Here is a 20,813-nt window from a genome sequence, read left to right as displayed (position 1 = left end):
TCATATTTCAAAACCTGTTGTATAATATTAGTTTCAGTGTTTTTCAACTAATTCCTTTCAAATTCCTTCTATGGCTGGTTTGAAAATATTTTCGTTTAGAAATGCTGCTTTACCTTCGTTACAGATTTTCAGCATCATGCAGAAAGAATACAACCACTTTCTTCTTTCCAAATATGTATCAGAAACAGGTATCGAATATTTGGGCTTTTCTACGCTCCTAAGACTTACATGTCATGTGAGGTTTTTCTTTTTCTCAATATGTTTTAGAAAAAACAGTTATTTTTAAATAACTACTGATTATTTCTTTAGCATGTCTACTTATACATTTTTTTGGTTTTATCACTATTTGATTTTATTTTCATTTTTTCTTTTTTAAATCTTTCATTTACATATTCACTGTGTTCACATCACCTTTTAAAGAGATTGGCTTCATGCCCAGAGAAATAGTTCTTGTATTTTATGGATGTGCAGCTCTGGAGAATCTAACAGATATTTTTAAATAATCAGTCACATCAACAACTGTTTTAAGTACTGGGACATGATCTTGTAAGTTACAAATATGTAAACCTGATATAATTGCCTTATTCAATCTATTAAAAAAAGAAAAACGCGGCCAGATTGTGATGTGTGGTAGCACAAAAAACTCTTTTTAGGAATTAACTCTTTATTGAACTAAGGTATCATAACAAAAATTCTCCATTTTAGGTGTGAAGTTTTAAGATTTACTCTCAGGATATGTACAGGATGTTGCTGGACGTTTTATGTAGGAAAGCATTAGGAGCTAAGAATATTTAATACATCCTCACTGGGTAGACTGTAGTTAATCATACAGGTCAAAGTAAGGACCTTACAGTTAAAAAAAAAAAAGGTACTGTCTTTAATATGATAGACAATAAAAGTATACAGACACGTTGACTTCAGATCTTAAATGTCCTTTCACATCCTGTTGTGTGAGATTCAAGATGTCTGTCAAAGCATTTAGCTACGTAACTTTTAAAGCCTTGACAAAAGCTGTGTTCCAATACTCTCTCTTCTCAGTCCCCTTTCCACTGTCATGACACAGCTAGTACCGCAGCCTCTTACGATCCCCGCTGAGGCCGGGGCTGTATTTTTCTAGGCACTCTTCTGCATGCCTTGCCCCGAAAAGCCCACCATCTGAGTCAGCAAGTCAGATGTGGGTTGAACAGAGACCTGACAGAAAGGTGTCATGGGACCAGGGTGATGCAGCAGGTCACTGTTGGAGCAAACTTCTCCTCCCAGCCCTGCCTCGTGCGCCACGCTAAAGATGGATCATGATAGCGTTACTCTAATTTAAGTTATGTTTCACAGAACATGCTTTTACTTGTGTTGACAATGAGAAAACACTTAGTGTCGGGAACGGACATCATCACGTGTTGATTTAGCTGGAGCGGGGGCAAAAGGAAGAGAAGGAGGAGCTGCAGACTATGTGGAGGCGAAATTCCTCAGTAATCCATGCAAATGTGTTGTTTAGCCAAACTGCATCTAAAATGGAAACAAACTTCTGAATGTAGTTTCTTGTTATCTTATCTAACTTGGTTGGGAAAAATTAGTAGCCAGATAACTTACACCTATATGCTGTTAATGCAACATTTCTTTATGTACATTAATAATTGTATAAAATCTAAAAGATATAATCTTAAAATCTATAAATCTTAATCTGCATGCACATTTTTATATAACCGGCAAAAGAAGAAGAAATAAGCCAGATGTCTCCGATCATGGTTCAACCAGCTAACATTGTTCACTTTAAGAAAGTCAGAAATCGTATTAGCTTGAGATAACTTCTGGTTTATTGCACTTTAACTGGAGTGCCACAATTTATAGTGGCGAGTTATATTTACTCGTAGTAAAATATAGTAGAGATTGGAAAACTTGTGATTTTTTAAATTGACCTAAATATTCATGAGTCAGAATCCAATAATAATGCATTTACTTAAGCACAGTGTTGGCAAATTGATTTTTCACAGAATAGTCCTGTGAGCTCTTAGAGGACAAATTCTCTAAAATACTTTCAAATTATTTTACTTCAAAACAGAACAAAGGATTCCATTTTTATAATACTTCAGGAGGGTGGAATCTCATAGATTTATAGGGTACAGCAACCTCCCAAATCTAAACTTGTAGTTCTATATTAAATTTAAATTCTTAATAGTTATAAATGGTTCTTAGTAACAAAAGTATGTGAATAAATAAAATGTATCAGATAATCCTGTCTCAGGCTCACCAAGAAATAATATATTTTTATTGTTACAAAATTAATCTTAAGTATGCTTCAGAGCTTCATTTTAAGTTATGCTGGCTTAGTTCCATTGTAAGAACTATCATTAAAATCCTTTTTAGCCTTTATTAACGGCACAATGAATGAAAGAAACAGGTTATGTTTCATATTTCAAATTCTTTGTGTAGGGCTCCCAAAACACTTTTTTTCCCTCTCTCTCTGGAGTCTTAGATAGAAAAAGCTTACCTGAGAATATTTTGCAAAGATTTATTTAAGATTGTGTTATTTGGGAGAAGGGAAATAATATTGTGGCTGATGTGCAGTTTGCTTAGTTCAAGCCACTGTGTAGCAAAATAAGAGCCTAAAGAGCAAAAGAAGATGCTGAAAGAAAATAAAATCTCCCACTGGCCCTGTTCAGGTTCTTTTCCTTAGCCTGTGGTCAGGGTGGCTGTTCTCAAATCTGTTTTTCTATCATCAACGTTGCAAGATGTTCATTCTACCAGTTGTCTTCCACCCCCACACACCCCACCCCATCACAAGAGCATACCAAAGTTGGTATGAAAGAAGTTACATCTAAGTCAGGCAATTTTTAGTTGGGGGGGGGGGGGGAGGGAAAAAAGGAAGAAAATTTTGCCCTTTTTGACCTAAGAAAACTTGGGCAAAGTGTTATGATCTTTTAGGTTGTTTTCTGTTGTAAGAAGTTACCAGGCTTGGGGATGAGTGGCTGGAAAGCTGCCCTGCAGAAAAGGACCTGGGGGTGGTGGTCGACAGCCATCTGAAGATGAGCCAGCAGTGTGCCCAGGTGGCCAAGAAGGCCAACGCCATCCTGGCCTGTATCAGAAATAGTGTGGCCAGCAGGAGCAGGGAAGTGATCGTGCCCCTGTACTCGGCACTGGTGAGGCTGCACCTCAAATACTGTGTTCAGTGTTGGGCCCCTCACTACAAGAAGGACACTGAGGTGCTGGAGCATGTCCAGAGAAGGGCGACGAAGCTGGTGAGGGGTCTGGAGCACAAGTCTGATGAGGAGCGGCTGAGGGAACTGGGGTTGTTCAGTCTGGAGAAGAGGAGGCTGAGGGGAGACCTCATCGCTCTCTACAACTACCTGAAAGGGGGTTGCAGAGAGGTGGGTGTTGGTCTCTTCTCCCAAGGGACAAACAATAGGACAAGAGGAAATGGCCTCAAGTTGCGCCAGGGGAGGTTTAGATTGGATATTAGGAAAAACTTCTTCACTGAAAGGGTTATCAAGCATTGGAACAGGGTGCCCAGGGAAGCGTTTGAGTCGCCACCCCTGGAGGTGTTTAAAAGATGTGTAGATGTGGCCCTTAGGGACATGGTTTAGTGGTGGACTTGGCAGTGCTAGGTTAATGGTTGGACTCAGTGATCTTAAAGGTTTTTTCCAATGTAAACGATTCTATGATTCTAATGATAGGCGTGTAATTCTTTGCTATTCTGCTCATTTACAAATAATTTATTCTCAGAACATCATATGATTAGAATATCAGCAAGTAATTTCCCTGTTCGTTGCCTTTCTAATTTCATTCCCTTTTCACTGCAGCTTTTTCTTAGGGCTTTGCTACAAGTACTTTCTGTCTCATCTCATGGATTTCTTTTTACTTCCATGTATGAATGCACATGCACACAAACTCCTCTCCTATATATAATATTGTGTCATGAAAGTCACTTAAATCTGCCTTTTCTTCATGGAAACTTGAGAGATGTTACAAATGTCTGTTGTTTGTTAGTTTAAATAATTCAGTTTTCACTAATCAGTGTTTCACTTTTGCTTACTTTACATACAGCTGACTGGGTTAACTTGTGCAAAGCAACAAGTTTGAAGTGAACTTCTTTATAGTAATCTCTACTGATTAATTATACATTTAAATTCAGAATGCTGGTTATCCAGATAAGGTGAATGATTGTTGCTTGAGAGACACTAATTTCTTGATAACCACCTGTCCTTGACCCTCTTTGCTAAAGTACTTTTTAAACTATTTGCTTGCTTAGATGTAAAAAAAACCAAACTTCATTAGCTTACTATTAAGCATGTTATGATATAGGAAGATAAATGTAACATATATGGCAAATACTGCTATATAAGAAACTTTTTTCCCTGGCATTACAAAACATCAAAAATGCCATTCCTGATGTGAAGCTTCAGAGATCTTTTTCTTTTTCTTTTATACATGTCTTTAAATCATTAATTCTTACAAATGTGGTGTTTCAAATGAGGAAAAAAATTACTATTTGAAGGGTATTTCTTTTCTCTTTGGGGCTCAAGAGCCAGCACAAGCGCACTCCTCAGTGATTATGAGGAAGAATCAGCTCCTGGGAGGGGAGTTTTCCTTGATTTTGATGGCTAACCATTGCCTTTCTGGGCCTTTCAGGTGGGATGGTACTGACTAGCACAGTGTATTGAACACGTTTACATTGGTGCCTTCATTTTTGTTCTATATCTAACACCACCCAAACAAAACCCTAGTGTTTCATGTGTCCAGCTTTAGACTTGATATTGTGCTGCTGTGAAAAAGAAATTGGTGAAATCAAAGAAGTTACACCAATGCAAAACAACACTAGAACGCAGGAAAGCCTACCTTGATGTATTTTCTGTTAGAAATCATGTCAGAATACGGCAACAGAACTTATTTCTAAACAGAAATAATAGTCAGATATCATTCAGATTCTGTGTATTTGGGTAGAGAAAGAAAAGGCGAAAGGGAGTGACAGAAAAATTTGGCTCTGCTCATGAATTTGTGTCTTTGTTAGACATTGTGCTGAACCCTCATCCTCTGGGAATGCCCTACAAAATTTGAGTTTCCGGATAAAATCCATTATACTATATATCGGGGCTTTTTCAGATAATATTCTCTCTTTCAGCTCTTTCTGTGCATCAGAATCTTTTTATTCCAAGTTCTGTGTAAGCAGAACAAAAAGACAAATTAATAAAAGGTATGAGAGCCAAATCCTCTGGCAAGGTGCCGCACGACCAGACTGAGTTGCTCTACTGGCAGTTTCTGGCCCTGGAGTGGATTTATCTGGCAGTTATACAAAGAGGATCTTCCAGCACCATAGCTGGATCAATTAGAGTGAATTTTCTGTGGCATAACTGATAACTAATTTCAGTAATGTTGTTATGAGAGTAAAGTCTATATTTTCAAAAAGATAGTACGAATTTTCTGCTTTGGAAAACACTTCTGAAGTGAAAGCATTGTGAAACTCACAGCAAGACATAAAGGTACTGCATGAAATTAAAATCCAAGATAATGACCAAATTGGCATGCAATATAGGCAGTTATAATATACGCATCTTTTGTGCTAAAATCCTTTGCACTAAATTGTGTTTAGTGAAAGCAAACATTTCATACAGTCAGTCATAAACTTCTGTGTGTAGTTTAAGTACTACATATTCCTAGAATGATATCTAATATGGTCTAATAAATATAGACGTAATGCAATAAAACTGAAAATGTAATTCTGGTTGCAAGAGCAATAGCCAAAATATAAAAAATTGTTAGTGTTTTAGAAATGAAGCTGTTGCAATCATTTGGCATTCTGAATAAATGCCACTGTGTCACTTGCACCCGATAAAATCTAAAATCACAAATACAATGCATATGCTATACAGACATTTAGAAAATTCTGTAGATGTCAGGGCTGAGCAATTAGCAAAGGAGGAGAGGAGCAAATTACAGAAAAGGCAATGTAGTGATAACAGTTTCGTTATACTCCTGTGGGGATTCTGTACAGATCTTTTAAGCCACTGATGCTTTGCCTCAAGGATTAATGCTAAAGTATCTGCCACCACTAGAGCAAGGTCTATTTTGGTCTACAAGTTTTGCCCAATGAGTTACTCCACATATGTACGTTAACAGCATCAGAGTTCAAGTGCATAAACTGTTTTTTATTTTTCTATGAAACTAGAATCTATTTTCAGTATGTCATTTATGGACAGTTTTTAAATGTTAATAAAAATAATTTTAATAGTACGGGATTCCCTCTACTTATTCACAGAAATCACTTAGAAAGCTTTTCCTAAAAGAAGTGTCAGGTTTATGAGAGTCTTTATAAAATTACATACTGGAAAAAAATTTCATTCCCACTGATAAAGCTGTAATAAGTTAAATAAAAGCATGCAAACATTAACTTCTTATTTCTAAATACACTGGACTGGCTTCATCCTAGTCTCTGTCATAAATTGCTCCAAAATTCCCTTGTTTAGTGGGAAAAAGCTGAATAATTCAGAACAAAACCAGGAGAATTAATGTAAGACTGAACTAAATACCATTCACTTCTAGATATTATTGTAATGGACAAATTCAGACAACAAATTATTTTTAAAACAATAAGATCTTTTTAAGATGTCATATTTTCTTTTTTTTCTGCCATTTTGTGATTCAAATGCTTCTGATGAGAGTTGGCGAACCACTTGTCACTACTATTTTTTGTCAATCATTAATTAAACATTTTTTAAGTTAAAGGAATTCATAGTTATAAACTTGTTTTATAGCCTTGTTCTGATTATTTATCTTTGAAAATAAAGGTTACAGGCCTATGAGGTCTCCTCTATATTATGCTAAAGGTTTTTCAAAGCCAGTTCACATGCCCTTCAAATACCTTTCAGCAGAAGAGGAATTTTTTTTAATCAACTGTCATCTTGAAGTATTCAGGCTAGCACAAAAATTACAGGCAAAATCGATTTCAACTTTAATGTTTTCTTTGTTGACTCTTTCTGGTTTAGTTGAAGAAAACATTCTGTTTCAAAACAAGCATTTCAAACTAATATTTTCAGTCTTCTCTTGGTCTAGCCCATTTCCCACTGTGTCTAGAAGTACAGCAACTAAAATAAGTTATGGGAGGGTGGGAAAAGTCCTACCATTTAATGAATTTGCATTGGTCTCTTTGAAAAACTTGGGGTTTTATAGGTAAAATAACTTTCCATCATAGTAAGTACAGGGTGGATTCTTCAGTACTGTGATCGTTCCTCGGTCCTTGTCATCTAAGGACTTCTTTTTAAAGACAGTTGGATTTCCTTAGCTCCAGTACTTTTAAACTGAAAACTTATTCAAAGTGAAGAAAAACACGTTACCTAATTTGGCTGATGGAATCTGAGAGTCATTTTGGACTCTTGACAATGGGTTTTCATGCAATTCAAATTTTTGAAAATGCAAAAATATTTTCCTGATATTATGATACGCCCTTATTTGAACCTATATGCAATACTGTTGAGACCGGTGTGACTAGCAAGTACCAAGTAATGAGTAATGCTGCTTTGATTAGTTTAACTTCTTATGGCTCAGTCTAATCACCCCAGTATTGTTCCCATTACGGAGTCATATTCACTTGTTTTATGGAAGCTACAAGTAACTGTGTTAAGTTTGTGTTCTTCTAGTGCACATGTCCCTTATTTGGTTTCTCAAACAGCATTTGTGACCCAATCTCTGTTTTCAAAATCTTGTGCCATTTTTCAAAGAATACACAAAACCAGTGAGCTTCATGAATCGATTTAGTTGATTCATGTTCTCTTGGGAATATCTTGTTCTTGGCTTTCCCAAATGCTTTCCCTCTTTTGATTTTATTTTATGAGAGCTTAAAGAGGGGCTGTCATGTTCTTTCCCCAGTGATTGTGCATCCATGCAACAGAGGAAAGAGCCTTACCATCTTATACTAGATGACAACCCAACTCTTGCTTATTCCTTTAAAAAAGGAAAGTAGTGGTAAATTAATCTTATATTTTAAAAGACTAGCAGGAAAAGAGTTATCCACGTTCTCCAAGCTAGAGGAAAGATCACAGTTGTCTGCCTTAGCAATAAGTGCCTCGAAGCAGCAGGTCTGGACAAGTTTAAAAGTGTATGACATGAATTCTTGTTTTCTTTTTGGAAGTTTGAGAAGAATGGGGGGACGGAGGGTGACCCTAAGTACATGATAGTCAGAAATATTTAATTTGCAGAATCATGAACATGTGCTACTGAGTAGAACATTATTCTGTATTGAGACGGTAAACATCTTGTCAGAAGGATGCTTGTTTGTGGTTTTGCTGTTTGTACTGATACCAGTTCACCTATTTCTTTTCTGTTTGTTCTAGAAACATTGCAAGTATTTTAATATTTACTCTGAGCATTATAAGGAAAAAAATATTGCTGGTACAGTATAGCTGAAATGTGTGAAATAATCTCTATGTCACTGGAAGGCAGGAGATCATTTTCTCTATGAGGTATACAAAGAAGAGATTTTTTTTTTTACTTGGAGTATCTGTAAAAGCAAACCTTCTGACATAATCAAGTCTGTCACAGAGTTATACTTTTCATCTTCATAATTGAGACCTACACAAATCTGTCCTGAGTTCCACCTTTTCTCTAGTTTCTACCTTTGTAGCTAAATTCCTTATACACAGTTTAAAAATTTTTAGTCGTCCTTTATCTATCAGTCTACGTTTGCCATATCTCTGAAGGACATCAGGTTTTTTTCTGTCAGCTGTGTAAGATGACAATATTGACCCAAACTCACTCATTATAAACCACAAATAATTTATATTAATCAAGCCATATTAGGGTTCAACTTGATTGTTTATATGGTTTGCTGATGGTACTTCTTTTGTGTTATGGGGAGGGTCTCATGCTTTTACAATGCTAGTTTGACGGTAAGAAGCAAAGCTGAGATGTTTTATCCTAGATGAGCTTCCTTCTAGTGGAAGGTGTCCCCGCCCATGGCAGGGGGGTTGGAACTAGACGATCTTTAAGGTCCCTTCCAACCTAAACCATTCTATTAACAAGAACCTATAAAATAACAGAGGTACCTTTGAAGCTTTATAGGCATATGGAACAGAGACATAACCTGTGGATTAATAAAAGGAGTACAAAATAACATTTTTCTTTTTCTTGATTTAACTCCAATGTGAAACAGCCAGTGACATGACGTGATGTAATAATCATTAATCAGTATTTTTTAGACCTATTCTGTCAGGAGGTTTAGCTGCTTAAAAAAAATGGACAATGAAACGAGAAGAGTGGTTCAATTTTTTCATAGTGGAAAATCAGTAACACCTTTAATACTGCATCACAAAGATAGTATGCCAGATAATTATCTTGGCATGATAAACTCCAGTGTCAGTAAAGTTTGTATTTGCAAAATAAGAAGCTTTTTTTTTTTTTTTGCTGTTGTTGCAGTGCTATCTTTATCCATTTTCCTCTCATAAAAGACACCTTTTTAATTTCTTTAATCCAAAAGAGAATTGTTTGAATATTATTTAGCATTTTACAATGGGTTTTACTGTCTTATCTCCTGTTTACCTTTGTCAGCTTTGCCAAATATTTCCTCAGAGGCTTGTGAGGTTTTCCATTCATAAATCTCCTGCAATCTGCAGGGTCCAAAATTTGTCTTTTTTTGCATAAACAAAGTGATATTAACAAGTCAATGGACAGACTATTCGACTAGGATGAAGTTGTTAAGTGTTGATGCCTTGTTATCTTCTTTCCCAAGCAGATATTTACATGCCAGGATAATCTGACATAGTGCAAAATGAGTAATGCAGAGATTCAGAATAGATATCATCAAGGCTATAAATTTACAGAGAATTCAAAACATTAATCACAGTGAGGGATTATGTACTCTTTCACAAAGAATGATTTCTAAACTGTGATAGTAAATTCATTAGTTAGTTCAGGGATTAATATTATTTGATTAACTAATAATAATTTCTTGAAAATGCTATGAAAATCCATTGAATGGTACTGTAAGAAGATAAATGCCATCACTTGAAATTTAAACTGCATGGAGATCAGCCCCTTTAAGCACAAAGTTCAGCTCGGTCGAAATATGTCTCCAGTGTGCAGGGTAATAGGCTTGACAAAATGTAAGGGGTTGTTTGGTGGTTTTGGTGTGTTTTTCATTTATGTTTAATTTTTCCATATTGTTGTCTTTTACCAGGTGTTTCGGTAGTTACTCAGATTGTGAGAGATAACCGCACTGAAGGGAGCCTCAGTTGTCTGTGACTTCTATCTTTTTGCAGACAGAGACTTTAGAGATTAAGTACTACACATATTGTTTGCTTACCACTATGCCTGCATAAGACTTTTGCTACTTGTTTTTGGGTGGAACAGATTAAACATAATGTTCTGAATACAGGCACAGAACAGCAGAGAGGTTTATGAACAATATGTAAGTGTGAATTCACCCTGGGATTAGAATATAGCCTTATTTTTGGTACCTATGCATAAAAGGGATAAGGAACTAAGGCAAAAGTCTCTTTGAGCAATTGCATAGGTTATACAGTTGTGGATAAAAGCAAATCAACTTTTCAAAATCATACTGTGATTGCTAGCTGGAATATATGCCTTTCTATGCAGGACACTTCTGCCAGCAAAGATAATTCCGTGCATATGCAAATAACAGAATATTTATATCCATTTCCTCCAGATACTGCTCCTACATTTCAATTTTCCACAGTTGTAAACATTGTCAAGGGTTTAACAAGTGAAAGTTCTTCCATAAGAGATTTCTTATGAATCTAAAGTATTTGATTCAATTTCATGTGATTCCCTTAGTCCAGGACAAAAATGAGGACAAAAATCAAATGTTGTGTAATAGCATATTCCTTGTTAATCTGAGAAAGTTGCGTGAAATATTTATACTTTTTCTTATGAAAATAGCCTGGAAAAATAGTTGCATCTTTCAGGAGTAGCAATTTACTATCTGAACAAGCATCACATCACAGTTAATGAAGTTTGTACAGAGTATTTCAAGTGCTCTAAGACAGCAATCAAACTTAAAATGTAATTTGTATTGGAATTTTTATCTTTTTTTTTTTTGTGACAGCATCCACTAAGTCAAATGCTAGCTATAATGAGGAAGTTATATTCCTTTCTGAAAGTACTTCAAAACTTAAATTAGCAGGCCCTTGGAGAATGGTATTTCACTAGGTAGGCTTACTGAAGCTTTGGGAGTGTGAAGAGCACCAGGTAATGCTCTGTGATGATGATGCTTTTCTCCATTTCCAGTATACTGGAGACTGAACAAATTTCATTCTGGAGTAATTTAAAACCTCTCCATGCTATGCTCCTGGGAAGAAGCTGATCTTATACGGCAAGAAATCTGTGCTGACACCCTGCAATCCATTACAAAAGCAGTAGATCAGGTGCGCTTACCCTGGGAAAAAGTGGTGGTGGCAGAATTTGTCCCTCAGGTGCACTGGAGGGACTGGTAAGGCATCATGTGTCTGCAAATGTGGGTAATTGGAGCTGCTGTAGTACAGAGAACTGAGGAACACAGGACAGGTAGAGTCCTCCAGCTTCCCTGGCTGTACCTCATCAGCATCACTCTACCTTCCCCCTCAGCACTGCTTGAATGAAGTCCCTGTATTCTATGAAATTACTTCCTATAAAGCATGGGCTTAGCAGAACAGCATCTGTGTATCTAAACTTCAGACTGATAGATTCTGAACATTTCCAAATTTTTTGAACCAGGTTGACAACTCTTCCAAAGGATTCATAATGGCACCTTTATGTCTTCTTACTCATTCTTCAGCAAAACCGTGTCACAGATTTGATCTTACTTTCCTTGTTCTTTGATCCTTGATCAGTTTACATCCAGTAATTACTTTAAAATTAGAATACATTTAAAACCATACAGTTCTGACTTTGTATGAAAGGACTTATCTATATGGGTCTAAAATTTCAGCACAAATTAATATAATCCATATCTGCATAGCTTGTCTTGTATATTGCTATAGTAATTAATTTCTGGTGCAAAGCGAAGCAATCCTTTTAAATAGTGGCCTTAGGTCATTTGTCTTGTATGATTACCATTTCCATCTTATTACTAGGATGTGTGGGGAGGAATTACCTGTTTGCTTTATATCAAAGCAAAGTTAATTAGCTGACGATATAAATGGTTTTTTGCCAAGTTAACAAGTACTTAATACACTATTGAAATTGCATGTCCAATGAACTAATATGTATTTATCGGTTAATATTCACATTCAAATGCAAATAAGTATTTATAAAAGCATAATCTCAAAGACCTTTAAACATGAAAAACACATCTTAAAATAAGCATATTCTTTCTGTTTCTGTTTAGTCATCCGTGACTCTTTGGAAGATCATGTTTCTGGAGGTGGGGTCAGGTGCCCCCTGGGCTACTTTCCATGTGGCAATATCACAAAGTGTTTGCCCCAACAACTTCACTGTAACGGTGAGGATGACTGCGGGAATCGGGCTGACGAAGACAACTGTGGTACGTGGTTCAGACTTTTCTTTGTGTCTAGCACCTGCAGTCACTGAAACCCATGCAGTGCTCACGCTAAATAGAGAGCTGCAGGGTGTTAGGAATAGGAACGTTAAATGTTTTGCAGGGGATACAGCAGGTCTTTTGTTTAGCTAATAAAGCCACCCAACAAGCCGTTTGCTAGGAAAGAGGGATGGACCACGTTTTTGTTTGTGTGTGGTATCAGTTTATCCAATTTTATCCCTGCTTTGAACTTGTTTGCATGTGTCATTTTGATGTGTACAAATGGATGTACGTGACCTAGCAAAGATCTCTGCTGAGGAGAGGTAGATATAAAGTTAATATGACAGATATAAAGGTAGATATAAAGCTTAATGTGACTTTTAAAGCTGGCTGGGAAACATAATTTAGAAGAATTTTCAAGGTTTTTCAGAAATCATTTATGTCCTAATTTGGGAGAAAAAACGCGATTGTGTGAGGGTGCGGTGCAAGCTGCACTGCTACCAGGCTTTGGGCTTTGGAAACGTCAAAATCTTAGGGAATACACTTAGCCAGGTCACTGCTGCCTGCTGTTGTGATCTTTGTCATGCCTGGCCCCGTTGGATGGTAGCCATGGACTTGGTTTGTAGGCTTTACCCCTGCTGCAAACTGAGCAGGGCCAGGGCATGGGCTTTGCACTGGCACTTACCTGTCCACGCTGCTTATTTGTGAGCATGGCCCCAGCACAGCTTCAGTCTGTGCTGAGCAGCATCTCTCACGCAGTGCCTGGACACAGCTCAGAGGGTGGCACAGACCTGGGATAGTGTGGGAAAGGCCTCCCTATATTTTGTGGGAAAAGAGCTTAGCTGTTTTGTAGTGAGCTATGACCGCAGGAAGAGAAAATCGGCCCTAGCACGTTTTATTTATTGCTATTGTCAGCTTACTAACAGCCTGGATAGTTTCAGAGCTACTCTCCAGAGCTGCTGATCTGTGGCAGATGGGGAAACTAGACTTCCTATTCCTTAGCAGCTTGCCTGTAGCCGTGGAGGGCAGTCAGATGCATGGTGCCCTGCCTCCAGCTCCCCGGAGCCAAGCAGGTGAACTGTTTGCCCGTCCCAGCCAGAAACACTGCCATCAGAGCTGGGGGCGGGGTGGGGGGGGGGGAGAATTTAAATATTAAGTGAAACTTCCAAGCGATGTATACCAAAAGAAATTTTCTGCGAGAAAATTAAAACAAAATATGGTAAAGTTATTTTTCATGAGCATTCTCAGCAAAGTAAATGAGGTTTTGAAAATAGTTGTTCTCATTGTATACCTGTGAAGCTGATTTTTGTACCTATGTGTAGTATCTTATTCTTAGACCTATCAAATTTCAGTGTCTTACTCCATATGAAAGTCACTTTTAATTCTAATCCCATCTAATGGTCCTGCAGCTTTTTCTAGTTCTATGTCATTTGTTAATGCCATAAACATAGCTTCCATTGCCAGTAATCAAAATCCTGGACAAAATTGGCTGTTGTTCTGTTTTTCTTCTGTAATTATCTTGCCCTACAGTGGCAGAAGTTGCTGATGGTGGTGCCGTCTTAAGTTTAAGAAGTCCAAGCACCATAAACAGTTGGTTTATCCATGTTTCCTTTCTGTATAGTACCTGAAAGTCTATCGTGCAAGGACTTGCTGAAAGCGTACAGCCTGATCAAATGGCAATTAGGATATACACAGTTTCATAATGAGATACACAAGACAGCATAACCTGCAGGACAATTCAGCTGTGATATGGAATCCTCTTCTGGGTATAGTAATTCAAGAATGACTTAGCCTCTGTTTCTGAAAGTCTAGATTACAAAAGATGAGGATTCATTGTATTGACTTACTGGGAAGCCTACACTATTAGTGTTTTTCTCATATCTTGACCCCATATTCTCATTTAGAAATGCATGCCATGTAGAACGCATTAAGGTCATATTCAGCAGTAATGTTTTCTCAAAAACCGGTGTGGCAGTCAAACTCTGTTGTTCAAATAAAGGAAGAGTGTCCTCCTTCCCTGAGAACATGGAATGTCCCGATGAGTTTTTCTGCAATGTCCCTACACCGTAGTAAGTGTGGGGAACTTTGTGTGATAGCTCTGTTTTATGACCATTCATCTTGCTTAAAATCCAAGAAAGGAAAGCTCATTGATTAGCTCCCAAGACAAAGAAACTATCCAGCTATTTTTTTGCTGCAGTTTCCTAGGACCACTTTAGTATGCCTGCCTTATGCCAGCAGTTGTACAATTTTTTAAATTTACAATGTTTTCAGTTCAAGTCATTGCTCCTGGTTACAGAAAAGCAATTCAAAATGAAATTATTCCAGTGTAGTAATTGTTTTATGCAGTACCATTGGAAATTTTAATCTTATCCACAAGGTACTCTAATTAAGAAGCTCAACTTTTAAATTCTTGCACACTTTCATCTTGCAAAAATTTGAATAAGAGCTTTGAGGTGGCCAGTCCACAACATTCAACCCAACAAGTATGGGGAGGGAAAACATCAGTGTAGACCGTCAAAGGAATTCAGAAAAACTTTTTTTTGTTTTTTAATGCATGTATCTCAAACACAGCTAGGTAAAGCAACTGCTTTACTATCGATTTCTTCAGTAATGACAAAGCACAATCTTAAGCCTACAGAAAAATGTTATAGTGAAGACTTGCATATATCTTATGTACAAACCAGTATTACAAGGAAACACAAAGCAAAAATCTGTCATGGACAGAAGTTCTTTCTGTGATGGAAAGGACAATATTGATGAAGAAGAAAAGGAAAAAACCCACTTCTTTTGAAAACCATAATACTGCTGTTTGAAAAAAACCAGGTACTCTAAACATAAGAAAATCTAAAGTCCAACTGTTCAATACAAGCGCATAAGTGTGCTGAATATTAACAGCAACTGCAATTACTGAAATAGCACTTTTAAGAAACATCAGTGAATAAAACAAGCAGAGAAAGCAACTAGCATAAAAAGCACACATAGGTCTTCCAAGAGTGTTACTTTGTAAAGGCTTTAAATGCCCTTGAAACAAAGAGTATAAAAGGCATCAGTTCAAAGTTATCAGCTCTGAAAATACTGAAACTAGTCTCTTCAAGTATCTTGTCGCAATTCTGTCCCTTTCCTCTTTTAATGAGTAAAGTTCTCTCGTTCCCCACTTAATTCCTGTAGAGATATTTATTTCTGTAATCTTTGAGGCGATTTGCAATATTAGTTCTGTTTCATGCACTGCATGCCCAGTATCAGCAAAACTTGATTATAAATATTTGAAACTAAACCGAATCCTCACTGAGAGACGTGTTTCCAGATGTGCTGTAATTGCCGTTCACATCCAACCCAGGCTTCATGGTGCCTCCGTCAAATCTGCTTCCTCTTTCACTTACACCACGCTTCCCACGTCTGAATAATAAACATAAAACTATGGCCCAGAGAAGTGAAATGACCTGGAATTAAGATCACAGGCAGAGTTGGGAACAGACTCTAGGTCTCTGACTGCTGTGTTAGTGCTTAACCTCAGGCTGCGGACATCCTGCTGGTCAGCTCAACTTCAGCATTTCTTCCACTTCTGGAAAGGAGTGGATTGTAGCCGATATGTCACAGTAGAGGGAAGCCACTAGTCTTTGAAAACTCACATGCCTTTGTCACCTAGTTGGGTTTCCAAAACAAATAAAATACTGTGTACGATATCCTGACGGGGAAGAGCTTGAGGCAATGTAGTAAACTGCAGTAAGAGGAGGAAGCTAGCAATTTATCATGCCCAAAGTGATGGGAGGCTCTTTTTGAATTATCACTAGATAACCTTAAATGTGCAGGGAAAATACAATCTTACCTTTTGAACTTGAAAACATAGTCCATCAAGTAGAAGTGTGTGTCTCTGCAGATTTGTCATGAATATGGTATTTTTAAATAAAATTGATTTATTTAAAGTTTCATAATTTGTCATAAAAGCTTATGGGTTTGAGGACTTTCCTTTTTTAGGCTTGAGTATGGCAGTACATTTTTCTCTGCAGTTCTGCCCTGTGCTCATCCTTTCTGAAGCACCGAGTTCTTAAAAAGACCAAGTGCATTGTTAAACAGTTTAGACTGTATCGCATGTTTCACTTGGAGTTATTTTTGTGTCTGTTAGCAAAACCCAAAATGTGTGGGGGGGAAAAAAAATACAGCAATTCCAGCATCCTTCTGTGCCCAAGCTTGATTAAAGCTGGAGTTGGCAAAGCAGAGTGAGCTTGATAGTGTTTTGTCCTTCTGAGACTACGTTTGATTTCAAACGTAATGGCTTCAGCCTAATTTTCCAGGGAAGAGCTTTTCCTGTTTATTTACAGCTGTAAGATTTGATTCTGTAGCTACTTGATGTTTATACATGGGAGGTTAGAACATTTGTTTACTTCATTGCTTTTTTAAACGTGAGCAGGATGGATGAATACTAGGCATAATCACAAATTCTGCTTACCTAATGCTGTGGCAGTGTTGATGTGGGAATTGTTCCTAAAACAAGTAAAGAGTACTTCTTACATTGAAAACATTACTGTTAATGTATTCTAAACAATCTCTAGGCAAAGCCCTTTGAAGCCCAATGGTATAGTAAAAGTACCAAGTAGGTATTCCCAAGTACATATTCATGGAAAGAAGCATTTTGGAATCTCTGCTTTGACAGTGATGTTTAATGATAAACAAAACAAAATTAAAACTAACAACAGTAGATAAAAACAACAGTTGATTAATGCAAAACAAAATAACAAAACAACAGTATTTGTGATGTAGCTTTTCACTGAGACCACCTGAGTTTTATTATGTTGAAGTGCATGTTTGGTTAGATGAACAAATTCTGACACATGTGACAAACTGCAAAAACATATGAGAAGTTAAGTCATAACATAAATGCACTCTATAAATTTGGTCAGAAAACAAGTAACATTGCCAGTAATCATCTATGGATTTTTTTTTCAAAATACCAACTCTCTGAGTAGCTTTAGACAAAAAAAAATTCCTTAATCTACTCCCTAATTAAGTATTTACATTTTAAAACTTACACATAAGCACTTTATACTCTGTTTTTTAAAGTTCTCTGATATGCCATCTACTTAGAGGGCTGAAGGAGCAAACTTTTGTCCTAGAGAAGGGTCAGTTGTCTCTGCATAAAATTTTCCTACTATTACATGCAGTGATAAAAGTGCAATGTTATCAATCTAACAACTTTTGTGTAATTATCTCTTCTAGAGACATCACTGGGTCAGTTATCATTTTGTAGTCATATCCTGCTCATTACAAAGTGCTGCAAAAATAAATTCTCAATGCAGTTAAATTTTAAATCACTGAGAGACTGAATATTTGTTTTTCCTGTGTGATCTTCTAAGATCTTTGTTGCAACTGACCCTCATATTCCAGCCATTCTGCTGGATAGTCAGCATGATTTGTTCTTCGTAACTGTAAATCAGTTGTGATGCTAATATGATACCATTTCCTGGGGAGAAGCCTCCCAGTAAACTGTAGTGTAGCTTACCTCAGGTTTCTTGTTCCAAAACTGCCCATCAGCTCTTGAATTTAGTTTGGTACAAAGTTATAAATGGAGAAATATAGAAAGATAATCGGATCTCAAAAGGTACTGAGCTTGCTCCTCTCAGGGGAAACGCTGGACTTTACATCCTACCTGGCCAGTTTGAAAGCATACTTTATGATATGTCTTGAAGTCTAAGATTAAGCCCTATTGCTTTGTCTCTGATATATTTAGCACTGTGTGTAAGCATCCTGTACTCACAGGTTCTGAAAATCCCTTGGATGTAAAGTACAGGTGCACTCATTTCTTTGTAAATAGTCCTGCTTTCAGATTTAAAAGTTTTTCCTAACTTCCATTAGGGTTTGATAGTACCCAAACGTGCAGTCAAAAACTATGTGGTTATTGGATTTATGATGTTCTGTTCTAATTTAAAATGCAAACAGTAAGACCAATATAAAATCTTCAGTCATACCACCTGGGGTTTTGACCACAACATGTCTTATGAAGCAAGACTGAGCCTGGTGAGAACTGACCTGGACTCCACTAAAATCAATGGAAAAGCTCCCACTGTCTTCAGTGAGCAAAGAATCATAACTTACCTAAATTAGAAACTAATGAAAAGCTCAGATGTTTCAAAAAAACATGTTTGTGACTCATGTGCTGGCCTTCCTAAATAGTACTGGATAAGACTGTTTGGAAGCACTGTGCTAGCAGTGATATTTTTATTATTTTTTTTTTCTCTAGATGAGATGAAGGAATCTAGGTTGTGATCTCCTGAAACTTGTCACAGAAACAGGAGATATAAAATACAGTATCTTCCCATGCAGTCTGTGATATATAACTCTCATAAATAAATGCCTTCATTCTTCTTTTCCTAAACTTAATTGGGAATTGAGTAGCTATGGTTCATGCTTTGTTTAAAATCAGGGTTGCTGTCATTTCACACTACTGAATAGTTCTTATGTTCCATCTCAGAACTGGCTGTTGAAATCGGTTCTTCATTTATTACTAGTAGATCTCTAGAGGAAATGGTTATGTGCAAATAACACAGGTATAGGTTGTATTTAGAATAAAAAGTATTTTAGCATAGGAATTGTTAAAAATGCTAACACTTCAGAATTCTTATTAATTCCAAAACCAAAATCACATGCATTGGGCCTAATCACTTGCACCTCTGTAGACTGGATTGTTGCACCATGAATGGGGCGTGAAAAAAGCAGTGACTACTGTTACGTATTTGACTACTGCTCTACTTACTAGCAATAATAAAAGGGGAATGGAAAGAACACCACACTAGAGTGTTTAATTTTATCTTTTTTTCACAAGTAGGGTCTCTAATTATGTAGTAGTTAATGGAACAAAGTAGCCTGAGCTATTTTGAGAGCACAAGTTTCCTCAGTGTTTAGCAATTTGGCTTCTGGACAATTTTTCTGATAGTTCTGCAAAACTGTTTTTTTGGCAGTTAGGCAATGGTTGCAGTGTGTCTGCATTTGGTTTTTAATCACAGTGTCATAGCCACATTTTTCCAGTCCAGTGAAGCAAGAACAAGCATGCAGATTTAATTTCAGATGTTTCTGACTCTCCGGAGGAGTTCTTCCCTGGCTAAATGTATTTACCATTGTGTTCCTCCCAGGCCTAAGAGGTCTCCAAACAAAAGGCAGCATTCAGCTCCCCAGATGTAAAGTTCACTTATAGATGTTCGTTAAACTCTGTCTAGCTCATAGGCTGGAAATCACAGACAGGTTTCCAAAAGAACTGGGGCAGGGAGCAGCTGTTTGAAGTCTTGCGCCTATTTACCTCTAAAAGCACAGGCCTCATCTGTTACTGTGTGCCTTGCAGTCACCAGGTGACTGGCTTGCCTTATTAAATAAGTTATAACATACTACCTCTTTTTTAAAAGGGCCTATAAAATTCAACAGGATGAAAGTAATAACAAACTTATATGGATGTCATGCTGTTTTCATGTGTTCCTTTGAAGGTCTATAAATTTACAGAGAATTATTGTTCTGTAGATTCATTAAATCATCTTCTAGATTTCCATAGCAGAAACCTAAATTTCTATGGGATGTTTCAAAACATCTATACAAAAGATATATGTTTTAATATTACAAAATTACTCGTAAGGGATGAGAAATTTCAGAGGGTCTGAGTTTTCCATTTTTGCCTCAGCACATTGCAGAAGAGCTTGATGACTTTATATTTCAAACTAGTACTAATAATGAATAATGTTACAGTTAGTCTCATCTTTTCCTGCCATGACATTTTTTTCCATCATACTTAAAATGTGAGATGTAAATGTATGAGACACCATCAGTTTTGAGCCCCAGATAGTAAGTTCTGTTTATGAAGCAAAAAGAAAACCCTTGGAAGTCAGCAGCATGCTCAAAATGTAGCAAATACTTGGCAAAAGATCAGATTTTCAAGCTTTACATGGAAATTTTTCGTATATGGCCACATTTTATTCTCACTGTCATTGCTATTCATCCACAGTATATGGCACTGAAATAACCAGGTTTAGACTGATGTGCAAATATCAGCAAATGGAATAGCTGTGCTGAAGTTCTGGAGGCTTTTAATCAATTTTGGTTTTGAGATTTTTAAATATTGTTGACAACTAAGAGGAACTTCTACACTTCGCTAGACTTTTGTATCTTCTGCTCTCCACTGTAGTGGCTTACTGCTAAGGGAACTTTCAAGCAGGTCAAGATTTTATAGATGTATTCATCCTATTACCTTATTTTAATTTATTCTGTCACATTTATTTAAAAAATTGTAAATACTTTGAGAAGAACAGAATAAAAAATTGGATTGATCTATATAGATTAAAAATATTGTTATATAAACTGGAAAACTCCCCTTTGCAAG

At 36.8% G+C, this 20,813-nt stretch overlaps 1 protein-coding gene across 1 annotated transcript in view; it reads left to right on the top strand.

Moving 5' to 3' along the window:
- The first annotated feature begins 11,441 nt into the window (after positions 1-11,441).
- RXFP1 (relaxin family peptide receptor 1) overlaps positions 11,442-20,813 on the top strand; it is a 30,764-nt gene continuing 21,392 nt past the window's right edge. The window contains exons 1-2 of the mRNA XM_009819709.2: positions 11,442-11,505; positions 12,308-12,463. Of these exons, the coding sequence (XP_009818011.2) occupies positions 11,442-11,505; positions 12,308-12,463 (220 nt within the window). The remainder of the gene's footprint in view (positions 11,506-12,307; positions 12,464-20,813) is intronic.

The sequence above is a fragment of the Gavia stellata genome, chromosome 5 (genome assembly GCF_030936135.1).
Source record: "Gavia stellata isolate bGavSte3 chromosome 5, bGavSte3.hap2, whole genome shotgun sequence".
In the NCBI taxonomy this organism is placed as follows: Eukaryota; Metazoa; Chordata; class Aves; order Gaviiformes; family Gaviidae; genus Gavia; species Gavia stellata.
The sequence above is the reverse complement of the archived record's forward strand: the minus strand, read 5'-3'. Positions and strand labels throughout refer to the sequence as shown.